At 38.6% G+C, this 16,484-nt stretch overlaps 1 protein-coding gene across 1 annotated transcript; it reads right to left on the reverse strand.

Annotated features, from left to right (window-relative positions):
* Positions 1-15,497: 15,497 nt before the first annotated feature.
* On the reverse strand, positions 15,498-16,303 carry LOC127790431 (protein THYLAKOID ASSEMBLY 8, chloroplastic). The gene has a single exon (XM_052319951.1). It carries the CDS (start codon positions 16,217-16,219, stop codon positions 15,557-15,559), a length of 663 nt encoding a protein of 220 aa, XP_052175911.1. The 5' UTR covers positions 16,220-16,303; the 3' UTR covers positions 15,498-15,556.
* Positions 16,304-16,484: the final 181 nt, after the last annotated feature.

The raw sequence follows: 16,484 nt of genomic DNA on the forward strand, positions 1-16,484 counted from the left end.
GGTTTGATACATATCTTTGAAAAGAATTGACTGGCTTCCAAAAAGAGAATGGTCTCTTTCAGGAAGGTGCTTCAAGGGCCTCGAAAAGAACAGAGGTTCTCTCGGAGGGACACTAACAACCTAGGGCTCAGCTTTCGGAAGAATTATAGCACGCAACAAGTGTTAGAAGGCTTGCATGAAGGATTTCCCATAGAGACACTCCGACGGTCAAGTCATTATGCAAGAAATGAAAGAAACTGCAAAAAGAAACATAAGGACTTCGACAAAGGAAATTTAAGAGGATTAAGATTAGTTACTAGATGTTCAAATCTCGCCAATCGAGTAGTGTCTTGCCTTTTATAGAATTCTTGGTCCCAATGATTGGTTAGGAGACGTGTACGATGTCTTACTAGCCTCTCAGAGAAGATGCCCCGAGTTGGATACCCGGAGAGGCTTCTCGAGAAAGAGAACTCTTGGAAGGAAATCCTTCGAAGGGCTTTCGAAGAAAGGCCAACAAAAGCCACTAGAAGGCCTCCATGGCCTTCTCCCCGAAAGCCCCCCTCTTCGAGAGAACTCTCTTGGCGAGAATTCTCTCGGAAAAGGAAAGGGAGGGGTACAACAATTGCCCCCCATTCTCTGCGTTTACCTTTAGGTGAATACAAAGAATATATCCTTTCTGATACATCCGCCTCTACGAGCTGTGTCATTTTGGCTTCCCGAGAGTCCTCTTATAAATACGTCACTACCGCAATAGCTTTTCTACGCTTATCGCATTCTCATCCAAACTTTTGCTCTCTCTACACTTTTCTCTCCGAAAGAAAATCCACCACGACTCTTTTTTCTAAGAGATTTTTCTTCTCTCCAAAAGATTTTAGGTTTCCTTCCAAAAGCCTTTCCTCTCTCCTAAAGATTGTTATTCCCTCCGAAAGGTTTTTTCTTTCCTCCGAAAGGGTTTTAGCTATTCCTCTGAATTTATTCCCTTCTCATGCGAGAGAAGGTCCCGTCTTTCCAAGAGATATCCTCCCTGATAGGATCGTCCCTTTTCAAGAGGCTTCTTTCTGCGATCAATCTTTCTGAGAGAAAACTTTATTCTTTCAACACTAGTCTTAGTCTATCTAACTTGACTTAGGATCATGGTTAGCGCCAAGATATACCATAGGGAGACTGATGAGAACGGGGTTATCCGAGCTTACCTTAAGGGCACAAGTTCCTGAATGTCGGATGACGATATTGCCCTTCTTCATAGCAACCATAGAATATCGTTTGGATACCGAACTAGGGTTCCCCAACAAGCCAAAAATTGTGCGGCCAACGCGGAAGAGGGTTGGGTGAGCATTTTTTAGGCCAATTTTAGCCATGACTTCAACCCTCCTCTTCACGACTTTGGTCTTAGATTCCTCAGAATAAGTGGACTAGCCCCGGGCCAGCTGTACCCTAACGACTGGGCCCAGCTAGTCGTCTTCTTTGTGCATTGCCAAGAGAAAGAAGTAGTCTCCTCCATCAAACTCCTATTCTATTTTTTCTACCTTCTTTTAGTGAGGAACCGATACCATCTATACATCCTGCATCGCCCTCTCTTGGAGGATTGTATCTTTTATGACTCCCACACCAAGATTGATTTTTATGACACTTTGTGGTTTTTGTTCCAACCACCGAACAACGTGTGGAACACTCCTTGAAAATGAGTTACCGACCCCGCGAGGGTGGCAAAACCGTGCTTAGGCAGGGCCACCATCAGCAACCTCCGAGAACAATACCATGAAGAGCGTAATGCTCTTCTTCTCAGTGGCTCGTCACACCTACATGACTATCTAACGGCTGACAGGCTAATGCAAGCCAGATGGATTTCAAGGCCCACTGGACCGTCCCATCACCGGGTCCCTTGAGTAATATAACATCTCCCGCCTACTGCCTACATGACCGCAGAGGAAAGAGACATCCCTCTACAGGATGAGCATTCCCCTGAAGGTGTGGATCCACTTGATTGTCTTTTTTGCTTTTACTTTTATTTTTCAATTAATATTAGCTTCCTTGTATTCGGGTGCACAATCCTTTGCTGCTTTGCTTAACGTCATTTTCTTTACTCAGGATCTCACCATTTTTTGCTCTTCTCTGCGTGCAGTAATGAGAAGGATGGTATTAGGCTCATAGAGGAGGGCAAACTCCGTAGCTGCTCCTGAGGGTCCATCCCATGAGCCATCAATCCCATGCTCCCAGCCAGCACAAGGGGTGGGATAGATAGTGTGGTAAAGGAAGAAGAAGAGGGGAAGAGGCGAGACAGAAAGGGACGCCACTACGTTTCGCCTAATCACTGACCTCACGATTCCAAAGGAGGGAGAGCTTCCCGCTACTTATTGCGGGCCCGCCGATGAGCCTCTTCCTCAATTGTCTACATCTCCTGCTCAGGCTTCATCAAGGGAGATGAGCAAAGTAAGGCACTAGGGAATCGTCCCGAGACGTAAAGGGCCTGTGACGATCGAAGTAGGGATGAGCCACAACCCCCTTGGTGCAGCGAACGTCAAGGTGTCTTCAAGGCTGGATCAAATGGCCATTGATGTCGTTCAAGGATGAGGTTGTGGCATCAATAGACGAGCCGTGATTAATCCCCAACACCCAGGCCGTTGCATTTTAAACATTGAGGATCCTCAATGAAGCCTCAACCCTATCTTGCAGGAAATGCCTTCTCTTGTTGAGAAGGCATACGATTTGGGCCGAGGACGCTAGGCATGAGGTGAGCCCTTTTAGATTCAATTGGGGGTCCTGGAAATCGACACAATTAACATGCCGAGTGTCGAGGCCCACCTATTCTATTTGACTATTCTTTCTCGCAATGAGAGGCGATATTTTCGCAACTCTCCCGAGGACATGGACAACTTCGAGTATCACTTGGCCCTCGTAAGTTGTTTCTTCTAGTTTTTAGTTTCCCATTTGCTTCTCTATAACTCTTTCTTACAATCCTTCTATTGCTCCTCACAAGGAGCCTAGGGTGTCGTGGCGATGAATGCCAAGAATAGGGCTCGCTTAGAGGCTAAGGAAGCAAAGCTGAATGAATGGAGGAACTAGTCGACCTCTTGGAATCAAGAACGACAGCTCCTGAATCGATGCGTTCAGGATTTAGGCTTCGAGAAGCGGGAGCTACATTCACAAAATGAGTGGCTTGCCTCTTCGCACAAGTCCTTAGAAGTAATCTACTAGGAGACTAGTGCGAAGCTGGAGTGCAGCCAGGCGACTCATCAGGAGATGGTCGTTTCGTTCTAGGACACCCAGGAAGAAGCCTCCCGTTTGCAAACCGACCTAGCTAATGCCGAGCCGTGGGCGACCGAAGTGCAGGAGGAGGTGGGAAGATTGAAAATGGAGGCTAACTGGGTAGCAGGCAACAAGAAGCAGGATGTGGAAGAGGCCGTGAAGAAGGCGAATAGGGACTACCAACTTTCTGCGGCATGCTTCCGCCGGAAGGACAAATACGCCTCGTGTTATTCAAAATTTGGGTTCTACCATGGTCGTACCTTCCTGGAAGCGAGGCGGTCGCTTGAGTTATTTGAGGACATGATTTTCGCTAATGCCATCTCCTTTGTTCCTCTTCAAGACTGGCGCAAATACGAGCTTAACAACTCGGGGCCCGACGAATGCGTGCGACAAGAGTTAGAAGACAACTTGAGTAATCTACTGAGCCCTTAGAGTCCTTACGTATCGGACCCTGAAGAGGACGAGTTCCCAGCATGCTTGACCAATGCCAAAGTCTCCACCGACATGGCCAACACTATCCATTTGATCAAGCAAGGTCTGGATGTGGATGTTGTCAGTAGGGCTTTGTAGAGCTCATTCCAAGGGGAAGGCTCGAGACTAGCTAATTGTCTCCCCGATCAGGAATAGCGTAAGCTTTTTTTGTTATCTTTTGAATTTAAGATGTGTAGAACGTTAACTCTCACATACTATGTATCAAATTCTATTGTTTTGGATGTATATGATTTTGGATACATTATCGTGCTCAATACATATTATGCCTTAGCCTTTAGCTCTTCATTTGCTTGTCGATTTTATTTATTGTGTTAGTTTCTTTTACTTTATGAATTGACCATGTTACAACTTGGGGGCGGCGAGGTGCTTGACATTCAGTTTCTTTATTCTCGTGATGCGTGCAAGCTACTACCCACAATAGGAGTTTACCCATCTGTCTCATTATGTACCTAGATCTTTTTGAGAAATACTTACAACATTTGTTTCTACCATTTTGAGTCCATGTCAAGCATTGGACCTCAACTACAAACCTGACACCCGAGTTTGATGAGGAGTTAGCGTTTGTCTCGCGTTGCGGCTTCAAGGCTTTCACACAAATCACTAGTACCTCGCTATGGGTCTCTCCAGAAACTGTTTCTTGCTAAATGGCTCTGTGTCAGATGATCACCATGTATCCAGGTTCGCTAGGGGACTTAGAGCAAAATTCCAACTACATGTTCAAGTTTGCTGGGAGACTTAGCGCCCGATTCCCATAGGGAGTCTAGGAAAAGCATGTCAGCTTAACGCTAGTTTGCCGTAAGGGATCTAGGTTAGTCTCTCACTTTGACACCGAACTGCACTAGTGAATCTAAGTTAGTTTAGGGGGCATTGTGTTGGATCACCTTCAGGTATTCGAGGCAGTCGTTCAGCCTTGTACCCGTTTCCCGTATTTCATGCCCTTTTTCATACTCATCTACCACAAGGGATCTAGGTTCGACCTGGGGTCACTAGTTGGAATTCTATCGGACTTTTCAAGTTTGCCAGGAGGCTTGGCACCAAATCTACCGAAGAGTCAAGGTTAGCCCCTAGGCATAGCACCGGACTAGCGTAAGGAATCCAGATTAGCTTATAGGTATTGCATCGGAACGCATCCGAGAATCGAGGAGGGTTTGAGGCCATTGTGCAAAATCACCATCAGGTGAGTTTGTCATATAAGGTTAACCACAATTTCATGCTTTTCTTGGGCCTTTTTGGGTTTGTCTGAGGTAAGGGTTCTAGGTTAGACCCGGGATTATTCGCTAAACTATTGCCGGTCATTCCAAGTTTACTGAAAGGCTTGGTGCCGGATCTACCAAGGAATCAAGGTTAGCCCGTAAGCTTGGCACCAAACTTATGCGAGGGATCCAAGTTAGCTTGCGAACATTGCATCGGAACATATCCGAGAGTCCGAGGAAGTCCGTGGTCTTAACACTAGATTTCCACCTATCGAGCTGGACCTTCTGGGACATAAGCTCCTTATTACCTTTACTATTCTGTCGCCTTCGAAATTGTTAGTGTTAGGGCTCATCAGAATTTATTCTCTCCCACAGTTCCTACATCATATTTTATGATAGCTATGTATATGTATACACATAATGTATAAGAAAATTTACACGGTTCAGCTTATAACATCGCCTACATCCACAGAAATATAGGGGGTATATTCTTTTATTCATCAAGGGGGGTTACAATACATATGAAAATCTAAAAGGGATTATGATCAATAACACGGTCAGGAAGCATTCCTCGTGGCGCGTGACTCCCAGTGCCTTATTCATTGTATCTCATGGCAGTTTCTATGACTAGAGCGGCTGGAAAGTACCTTTTGAGGTGCATGGTGTTCCATGTCTTGCCCAACACCTCACCTTGTAATGTTTGCATCACACTTATGTTCAACCCCGGCATCTTCACTATTTTGTACGACCCCTCCTAATTCGACCCTAGTTTTCCTTCCTCCCTTAGGGCGTTCGTAATTGCTGTCTTCTTGAGCATCAAATCTCATTCCTAAAATGTTCGGGGGTGAACCTTCTCATTGTAATAGTGGGAGATTCTTCTTTGATACGCCTCTAGCTGTGTAGTTACCTTCTCCCTCAGCTCATCCAGCAGATCCAGGTTCTCCCTCAAGTAATCTGAATTCCCTCCTTCACTGAAACTCATAACTTGAGGCAAACTAAGGTTTACTTCCACTGAGATGAGGGCATCTGTCCCATACACCAAGCTAAATGGCATCTCCCCCGTACATACACGATTGGTTGTGCGATAAGCCCATAAAATGCTAGGGAGTTCATTGGGCCCATCTGTCTTTTGCCTTCTCCAATCGGGTTTTCAACTCATGCAGGATGGTTTTGTTGCTCGCCTCTACTTGTCTATTGGCTTGGAGGTATGCTATGGATGCCATTCTCAATCTGATCCCCCATCTCTAACAAAAGGCCCTGAAAGCTTCAGAGTCAAACTGCGTTTCTTGGACGATGTTGAGAATTTGGGGAACACCGAAATGACAAATTATATTTTTCCATACCATCCCCTCTACTTTCTTCTCCTTTATGGTTGTTGAGGGCTCTACTTCGACCCACTTCGTAAAGTAATCAGTAGCCACTAACAAAAATTTCCTCTACACTGATGCCATTGGAAACGAAGCTAAAATGTCTAATCCCCATTATACAAATGGCAACGGCTAGAATATCGGCTGGATCGACAAAGGGGGTCGCGCTATCAGAGGGGCGTGCCTCTGGCACCTGTCACATGTCCGCACCTTCTAGGCCGCATCCTATCTTAGGGTTGGCCAAAAGAAGCCGACCCATAGGATCTTCCCAGCCAAAGCTCTACTTCCAAGGTGCTCTCCGCAGTCCTCTTCATGCACTTCTTCCAAGGCCTGTTCTACTTCTCGAGGCCCCAAAACACTTTAGCAGAGGCACGGAGTACCCCCTATTGTACAGCTCTCGGCCAATGACTATAAAACAAGTCACATTGGTCTTCAACCTCTTGGCCTCCGAATGTGCTATTGGGAGCTCCTGATTAAGCAGGTACTTCAGTATTGACGTTCTCTAATCATCGACCACGTCAATGCAATGCACCTCCCTTCTTTTTCATCTACATTTGGTCGTTGGAAGACCTCCATGTGAATTAACCATCTTAGAGTATCATGGGCGGAGGCTAGCTTGGACAACGCATTAGCATGTTGGTTGAGGGACCTATTGATTTTACTTAGTTCGAAGCGCTTGAATTTGTGTACCAACTCTTTCACTTTCTGCAGATATCGGGATAATACTGGCTCCCTTACTTCATAGGTCCCATGAAACTGTTGCACGACTAACTATGAGTCATTGTGAGCCATTAAATTGGTTACATCCAATTTTTTAGTCAGCTTTATTCCTACCAATAACGCTCAATAACACTTCATATTCAGTCGTGTTGTTGGAACTGGGAAAAGTGAAATGCAGGGAATACTCCAAAACTTCCTTTTCAGGATACCTTTATAAATATATATACAAAGATGCATCAAATGTATTTACACACCCACTAGACGTCATCTAAATCTAGTATTAGGGCACATCACTAACAATAATTACACCTTTTAAAGCAACAAATGAGATTGATTGCCACTTTATTCAACACCATCTTGCCAACAATGATTTAAGTGTACTCAAGTAAACTCTATTTGTAATCGAGTATATATTTTCTAGAAATATGTTAAGTCTCTGGACCATTTGTGTAATCAAGTATTTAAAATGTTAATCAAGTAAAGGTAAATGTGTACTTGAGTAAATATAGCTTTTTAATCAAGTATGTATTGCAATTCTCTGTCTCAAAAGTATAATCAAATTAAAGCAAATTTGTAATCGAGTAAGTTAGAAAAATAGTCAATTACAAAACATCTATACTCGAGTAAAGATACAACTTAGTCGATTCAACAACACTTTGTAATCGAGTAATGTTTGGCACATTTTGAATTTTATAGTCGTTACTTAGAAATGTCAAAGATGATAGTTATATTTCATTATTTTATGAGGTATGATTATGAGGTACGATTATGTTATCTTATAATAGATGATAAATATGCCTATGTATTGTGTGTAAAGTGCTTTATCTTAATAACATGCATATTTTTCTTAGCCAATTTGATTGTTATTAGTCAAATCAAAAGAAACTATAATTATGTGCAGATAATAGGTGCTAAATTCAAGTCTCAAGTTTCTATAAAAGGCCAAGTGTTGCACAAGATCAAGAAGTCGTTGTCTAGTGATTATAAGATAATGTCAAGCTAACCTAAACCTAGACACAACCAAGTTGAATTTGTTTTCAGGCTAAATCACGTTACTTAAGTGATAGTCTGTTATGATCATATTCCTTCACCTCAAGCCATTATCTGGTCGAGCCTCATGAAGATCTTTTGAACCAAAAATTAAGAACATAAGAGTGGAGTGCTTTACCATTCATATTATTTTTACTTCTCTTATCTATTCTCTCATGTATTGTATTTCTTATTTTTTGAGAGTAATTCTTGCTATGAACTTAACTTTTATTTCATCTTCCAACAAGTGTTAGTAAGAGTTCTACCTCAACTCATAAAATGTATGTATTGGTGTTGCTTTGTCTTTAAAAGTAGAGGCTATTGCTTAGCTTGCAAAAACGGAGATTACAACTGCTCTTATAAAAGTTGGGGTTCCTAGTTAGTCCATGAAAAATGGAGGTTTCAATTGAATATGTAAAAAGTGTATATGGATTGTAGTTGATCCCTTAAAAGCTAATCTCTTAGTTGATGTTTTAAATCCTTAGTGAGAAGTTAAAGTAGTAGACTAAACTTGTTGGCCGAACCATTATAAATTGTTATGTCTTGTAGATTTCTTCTTATGTTTTGATGGTGTAATTTTTCACCAGTCATGCAATGTTTACATATTTGAATTCAGCTCATTAGTTTCAAGCATAATAATTTCAATTTTCATTGCAAGTATAAAATATTTTTTAACATCACTACTTTCATGCATACTTCCCGAATGCATATGTTTTCTGTGAGATTTGAAGGTTAAAATTTAGAAAAGCAAACAAAATCTCATTGCTGCTAGCATAACAGTTTCCTTATTTATTTTTTTAAATGCATCCACCTTTCTATATATATTCTATGTTTGAAATATGTCTAGGATAATTTTTATGAAAAATGCATTAATGCATATAAATTTATAATAAATTGGTGCATCTCGTTTTATGTTATGAAAGATATCTTTTCAAATCAGCCTTGATTCATATTTTTTTAATATTGCCAAAATCTTCAATATACCCAATTCGCCACGCTTTTGGGTGTTCTTTCAAATTCAAATTCAAGATAATTCAAATTATAAATTTAACTTGCGTTATCATTTTGTGAATTATTTCTAGTCAAAGTAGAATTTATACAACGTTATCTATATCTATTATAGGCTATAAATAAAGTATTGTGCAACACTCATAGATCACCAAAATCAATACAAAAGCTATCTTCTTTAGTTTGTGTTTTAGTTTACACTCCTAATGTGTCACCTAGTATAGGTAGCACTAATTACCCATCTTGTTTGGTATTTCTATTGCATGAGCAAAGAGCTTGGGAGTTGGGTGTCCATTTGCCTAATAGATAAATTAATCCATAAGCCAAATTCCTCAAAATTCACTTATTAGAGGAAATACAAATTTATATCTTTTTTTTTTGTTTTCCAAAAGCCTTATCCTTAAGGATGTTTAGGAAATGTGAAAGGTCCACGTCACCATACATCTAGCTCCATAGAAAAGATTGCTAGGGATGTGGAATGGCTCTGCGGGCTAGAAATTCGACAATAAGATGTTCTATGAGGAGAATTGTGTGGGTTTTGGCTTGATCTCTAATGCATGGTAATGGCTTGGAGACACTGTTTTCACATTTTCAGACAGTTTCCCATTTCGAAAATTGCAAAAATGGCTCGAAATGTTTTTCGAGTCGTTTCTGTAAATTGTGAAATGTTTTGATGGTGTTTCGCAAATTACAGAAAATTGTCAAAAATAAGTTTTTGACCAGGAACGCGTTCAGAATTATGAAGTCAGGCGAAGTTAGAACAATAGTAGGGTTCTTAACAGTAAGATCAAGCACGTCCTTCCAATCGTGGACATTCTTAGTGAGCTCAACGTCATAGTAACCTTGCGAATTTGCCTTACCTTTTCTTGCTTTCTTTTTCTCCTCTGACGGCTGTGCGTAGAACCTCCTTGCCGTCGCCTCTAGCTTCTGACGCGTCTTCAGCGACTCCCCCTGAAGCAGCCTAATTTTAGCCCCCTTTTTGCATCTCTCTCGAATGGGTTGTACTGTGTGTACGCCATCTTCTCGAAATTTTCAAGCGCCCTCCGTCTTTCCTCTTCTTCCTCCTTGCTATTCTGTTCATCCATGAAATCCACCTCAGTGTATATATATATATATATGATACATATATTTGGAAAACATGACAATCAATGGGAGACTTTTCACCCCCAATTGATTTAATCAAGCCCCCAGGCATAATTATGCACCTCTATGTTGTGTGTGAGTGTATTGTGCTGTGTGTAGGAGTGTTTGTCCTTGTTTGGTGAGGACTGAGGAGATTCAAAGTGGGTATAAATAGCCCAAATCTTGATATTGGGTTTGGGCCCTAAAGGGCACCCAGATTTTGTGAGCGAGCGAACCCATACATGCACACGAGCGTCGCCACCGCCGTTTATCTGGTCGGATCGGATCAATATGAATAAAATAATATATTTTTAATAAAAATTTATTCAATATATTATTTTGTTTTTATTTTAATCCTGACATCTTTCCAGAAATTGAGCTTCCCGATTTTCTACATTCATGTCACGGTCCGAAGCGCCATCAGCATGTTTTCTGGTCTCCTCCATGTCACGATCCCAGCTCCTTTTCCTTGTATCATGCATTGGTGTTGGGCTGTCTGTCCAATGCTTTATATAATTGAGCTTCCAGTTTTGTGTGAAAAAATGCTAAGGACCTCCACTCTCTCACTCTCTCTTCTGCTACGGAAATTTGGAGAATTTCTTCTCCATTTTACTGTTCACCAGAGAGTTCCACTTCATTTTTCAATCTTTCTTCTACCCAACATAAAGAGTGAAATTCCTTCTTGAGTTCTGTAAGCTCCAATAGTTCTTGATTGTTGTTCTGTTGGTGAGATCATTTTATCCTATTAAGACTATCGCTGTAGTCTGTTAGCTGTTGATGTAGGGCGATTCTGTCTTCAGGATAGCGCTTTTGCGCGACTCAATCTCTATTAATTTATTTGCTCTTTGCAGTATTGTCTACTTCGACCATTAATTACAGCTTTCTTGTATCGATTTTATATATAATTATTATTATTACCCCAACACTCTGCAGAGCCCATCCCTCATATGTCTCTTCCTTCTCATTTATGTCAATTCAATTAACTTTTTCAATTTTCAATTAGTCTTTGCCCGAGAACCATCTCCTCCAATTCCAATTGTTTCATTTATTAAATTGAACTATTTGTCATATGAAAAATTATATTTATAAAAAAATTCTTATATTTTTTAAATTTATACTTTACCTCGTATTTTTATTTTTTACTTTTTTTAAAAAAAATGTCATTTCTTCATTTTCGTTTTGTATCGAAAACGTTTTTCATTTCTGTTTTTGTGTAGCCTAAGGCTTGAGTAGTCTTAATTGTAGGGTTTTTTTTTCTTATTTCTTTGCTCTCTTTTTTTCTTTTTCTTTTAAATTACTTTTCTTTGTATTTAGGCATATGAGCATTGTCTTTTTATTGACTTTACCCAAAATGCTCCCCTTGAATTTTTGAGCTCTCCCCTTATTTTGACCCTTTTGCCACTTGCCAAATGTCCAAGAAAGGTAAGAGGAATGAATCATATTTCCCTTTAGCACATACTATGGTGGTAAAAACCAAATGCAAAAAGCAAGATAAAAGATTTGTCAAAAATAAAGAGAAAGAAAAAAGAAGATATCTTTATGATTGGCAATAAAGCCAATTTTATACTAATTATTGGTGATCTTTCTTCTTTATAACTATGATTGTTGTTGATAAGTTATCGCTAATTTTTTAAGATCTAATAGCTTTGGAGATTATCTTTAATGATTGCAAATATGTTGTTATAATGGGATTTTAGGTGAGTTCCACTTGAGGGTGGCCCTCTAGATCTTGCAAGGTTGAATGGCATCAAGGGTGTTTCTTTGTGACATGGCTTTAGTATACATGCATCACAATTACATGCTCTTGGATGCATCAATGAACATCCCAAATTTGGACCACTCTACAAAGCCCAATAGCCTCGTCGAGAGGCTTACTGAAGGGCACAAAAATAATAAAAAGGTCCTCACTTAAATTGTAAATTTCTTCCCCCTGTCCAGCCCCTTTCTTGCTTGCCTCCTCTCTCCACTTCTATGGCTGCTTTCAACAAGTGTCGATTATCGCCGCATCACCTCACTGACTGCCGATGCGAGGCCAGGCGATGCACTGACAGTTGGTGTTTGTTGGAGGCGACCATGGAAGAGGAAAGAGATGAAAGAGAAGGAGAGCAAGAAAAGGGCAAGAGAAAGAAGTTTGCAATTTGGATAAGGGCATTTCTATTATTTTATACCCTTTGATGAATCGTTTGGTAAGGCAAAGTAGATTAATCCCCCAAATTCTGGGTTCTTTGTGGCAAACCAACCCAAGTATAGGCTCATTGCAAGTCTAAATTTGGTTTTGGGAGCAAATCATGGCATTGACGATAGTAAAATATGGAGGAAAAAAAGGAAAAAAAATGAAAGAGAGTAAAAATATAACAAAAGTATTTTATATAAAATATTTTTATCAATAATAATTAAATTACTATATATATTTCATCACTAGAGAAAATAAAAAAATTTATTTAATAAATGTATTTAATTTTTATTTTAAGAACAAAGACAAAATTATCAAATAACATTTTTTTTATTTTTCATTTTCATAATAAACAATAAAAAATGAACATATAAAATAAAAACAAAAGTTGTAAACTAGAAACAAAGGATTGAGAACTTTGTCAATAAATCATTTTCAAATGTTTTTATTTTGTTTCAACAATATACGTTTACCATATCATACTAAATATTAGTATTTTCATTGAAAAATATTATATTTATAAATAAGTTTGGCCAACAATTCTTACAAACTAATACAACACACACAAATTCATAATAATTATATCCAAATTCATAATAGTTCTATAAAAAATTAATAATAATTCATAGTAGATAGTAAATTTATTTTTAATTTTGAGTAAAACCATTGTGAATTTGCATGTAACATGCCAGTTTATGATGATTTTTTATCAAACTTGTTTGTAGTATAACATTTTCCATTTTTATATTCAAGCAAAATGGAAAAAAAAAAAACCCAAAAAAACTCAACCATAGGTGGATGATGTATTTATTTGCTAAAATAGTATTTGTTAATCAATATATAAATAAAAAAAGATAAGATATGAAAAACATTATAAATTTTTATTATTTCTAGTATATTTGTTAAACTTATATGACGATTTTTGAAAAAGAAATCATGTGACTTTTTATCTAGATATGTTTATCTCTCGTCCCTCAAAATAAGCATATTTTAGTCTTTATAAATAAGAAAAAGCAACGTTTGTGTCCTCCAATATATTTCAAAAAATTTAACAAATAGAAATTTTGAAATGATTCATAACTTTATTTTAATAATTTTATATTTTGGTCCGAAAAATATTTCAATCTTATCTTATTTATTTTAAAAAATGTTACCTAAGAATATAATCTTTTGAATAGTGATACATTAAAATGTTTCTAATACATAGAAAATAATTAATATATAAAATATAAATCAATTTAAATTTATAACTTTAGACGATTGTAAAGTTAAACCTTCCTAATATCCTGAATGAAAGAATTTTATAAAATTTTGTGAATTTTATTTTTAATTTAAATTTTTTGTGTTTGGAATGAAAAAGTTATAGAATTAAATTTTTAAAATTCAATTTCATAGAATTGATCAAATTTCACCAATTTGAGTAGATTTTGCAAATGAATTATATATTTTAGTCTTTTCTCATATAATTTCAATCACGAAACACCATTTTAGATCAAATTAGGGCTTTTGTAAATAGAGAGGAAATATGCACAACAACCACCTCTACTTTCATCATGATGAAAACAAACAAGAATGAATTTTACGTTGCCCTTATGGGCATAACCTAACGGTTGAGACTGTACATGTGTTGGTCTCGAAGAGTCCCAGATTCTAGCCGTTATATAGTCGATCATAGATTCCGTGTTCGAATCTCATTACTGGATTTTGTGATTTACTTCTCCTGCAAAAATCTTGGAATTGAGCTGCAGGGGTTCTTAAGGTGAGAGATTTTACCTTTTGGTCCCAAAAAATGAATTTTATGTTTATGCACACACTTTAAATATGTGTGATTGAATTTCTTCTGATTTTTTGTGAGTTATTTTAGTTTTTTTTAAGTGTGATTTGAATTGGTTGATGAGTGAGTTATGGGCATTTTTCTTGAGCATGTAATTGACTTTATTGTGTTGGTGATGGCTTTAATGCATGAATTTTTTTTACAATTTTGATTTTAAATAATTGATTGTGTTTAATATTTTTTTAATTTTAATAAAATTATTACATAAAAAATAAGATCACAAGTGTGTAAACGGTAATCGAAATAACCGAATTACATGTAATAATCAAACAGAACCGACCAACCCATCTCAACTAATCGAAATCTAAATAGTGGTAATCAAACTGAACTAAAAACCGAACTAATCCACAAAATAACTGAAGAGACCAAATATTAGTTCAACCATACTGTTGCCGCTGACCACTTAGCCGTGATTCATATATCCAAAAATGAATTTAATCCAATGGTGGATTTTTTTAAGAAAATTTAAGAATTAATTTTATGGTAAAAAACTTCAAATAAGTTTTTGAAAAAACGTCTAAACCACTATTCATGACGGATTTCGAAAATTAGAATCAATCATCAAATTCGCTTTGGTTCAGTGACCCACATGCCGAAAAGTCAAAAATATTTAATGATTGAATTTTAGTAGATCTAGTATCTAAGTTTTAATGTAAAATAGAAGTTGTCGAAAAACTTACTGAAAGAGCCATTGACGTCGACGGGCAATCACGATAGTACAAATCGAAAGGAGAGAGAGATGCAATCATTGTCGGCGTTGAGGTCAAACTTCATCGTTAATGTCGGAGGTAAAGAAGAATGGTTGGCATTGGCGTTACAAAAGCTTCCGCTTTCCTATAGGTGGTTGCTTTGAAGGAAATAGCAATCGCTGGCGTTGGAGGCAGAGAAAAAGCGTCACATCGACATAGGCTATGGGGTCGAAAAGTAGAAGACAATGAGAAAAGGAGAGGGTCGATTAAAGGGAAGGATCAAACGTTGGTTCAATCCTTCTGTTGGGTTCTAGTTGTTTAGCCTATTTCACTTTTTCTTTTATACTAGACACGAGACAATTACCAAACTTTATAATTTTCATTCAATTTGATTAGTTGTTTAATTATTGAACAACACTAATCAAATCAAAATTGATAATTGATTTTTCACTCAAACAGTAATCAAATTGCTAACTGATACCTAAATAATCAAACCAAATCATCTAATTCAATCGGTTCAATTCGATTTGATATAACAAAACCTCTTATCACTCTTAATCATTGCTAAAAGTTAAATTATAAATTCATAAAATTTAATTTAATTGTATATTCATTTTAACTATAAAAATTTAATTAGAAATAGGATTCAAAGAATTTCCAATCAGTTATTAATTGAGTGTAAAACCTTATCAACAACAAGAAGTTCAACTTGTACCAAAATCCAAGCCAATCTCATCAGCCAGCCTCAGCTCTCCCATTCTCCTTAAACCCTTGCTCAAAACCCTAGCCACATACTCATCCTCATCCGACCGCCACCCACTTCTCTTCATCAACCCATAAATCCTGGCCGTCGATTCCACTCTCCCGGCCGCAATCACCGCCTTGACCAGCCTTACCAGCCCTCCGCCGCAGGGGATCCCGCCCTCCGTCTCCAGATCCCCAATCAGACTGTCGATATCCTCCGCCATCCCTTTCCTCGCTAGCGCCGTCACCAAGTCGGCGTAAACGGCCAAGTCGGTAGCATACCACGACTCCGATCGGGCAGCGGCGAACACCTTGAGGGCCAAGTCGCAGCGGTCCTGACGGAGCAGCTCGTTGAAGGCAGCGATGAGGTCGGGCTTGATTAGGCGGGAGAGGGTCTTGGAGAGGACGGCGTCAAGGCTGGAGGGGTCGGCTCGGCTAGCCGCCCGCTTCAGGGATTGGACGGCTTGTATTGCTTCGGTGCTCAGTACACGGCCTTTGACGAGCGGGCCGCGGTTGCTTCGTGGGCCGCATCGCACGGTGGCAAAATGCCGGCCGCCGTCGGCGTTTATGGAAGGGTGATTGGATGAGAAAAGTGGGAGATTTGAGAGGAAAGTGGACGACATGGAAATGGAAGCAGCTTTCTCCTTCACCGCCAAAACAGTACGCAGAAGGGGTGAAGATATTAGGAACGAACCATTGGGAATGACTAAACTGTCCTTTCACGGCCGACCACTATAAAGTGACCTATAGTCATAGCCGACCACTTTTTTTTTTTTTTTAATTTTTGTTATAATAATAATAATAATCAAGCCGAGACTTTTAAAAAAAAAATTAATGTGTCTGCTAATGACGAGAGTAAGTGATACATGTTCGTAAAATTTTAAAAAG

This window comes from Diospyros lotus, chromosome 14, assembly GCF_014633365.1.
Source record: "Diospyros lotus cultivar Yz01 chromosome 14, ASM1463336v1, whole genome shotgun sequence".
In the NCBI taxonomy this organism is placed as follows: Eukaryota; Viridiplantae; Streptophyta; class Magnoliopsida; order Ericales; family Ebenaceae; genus Diospyros; species Diospyros lotus.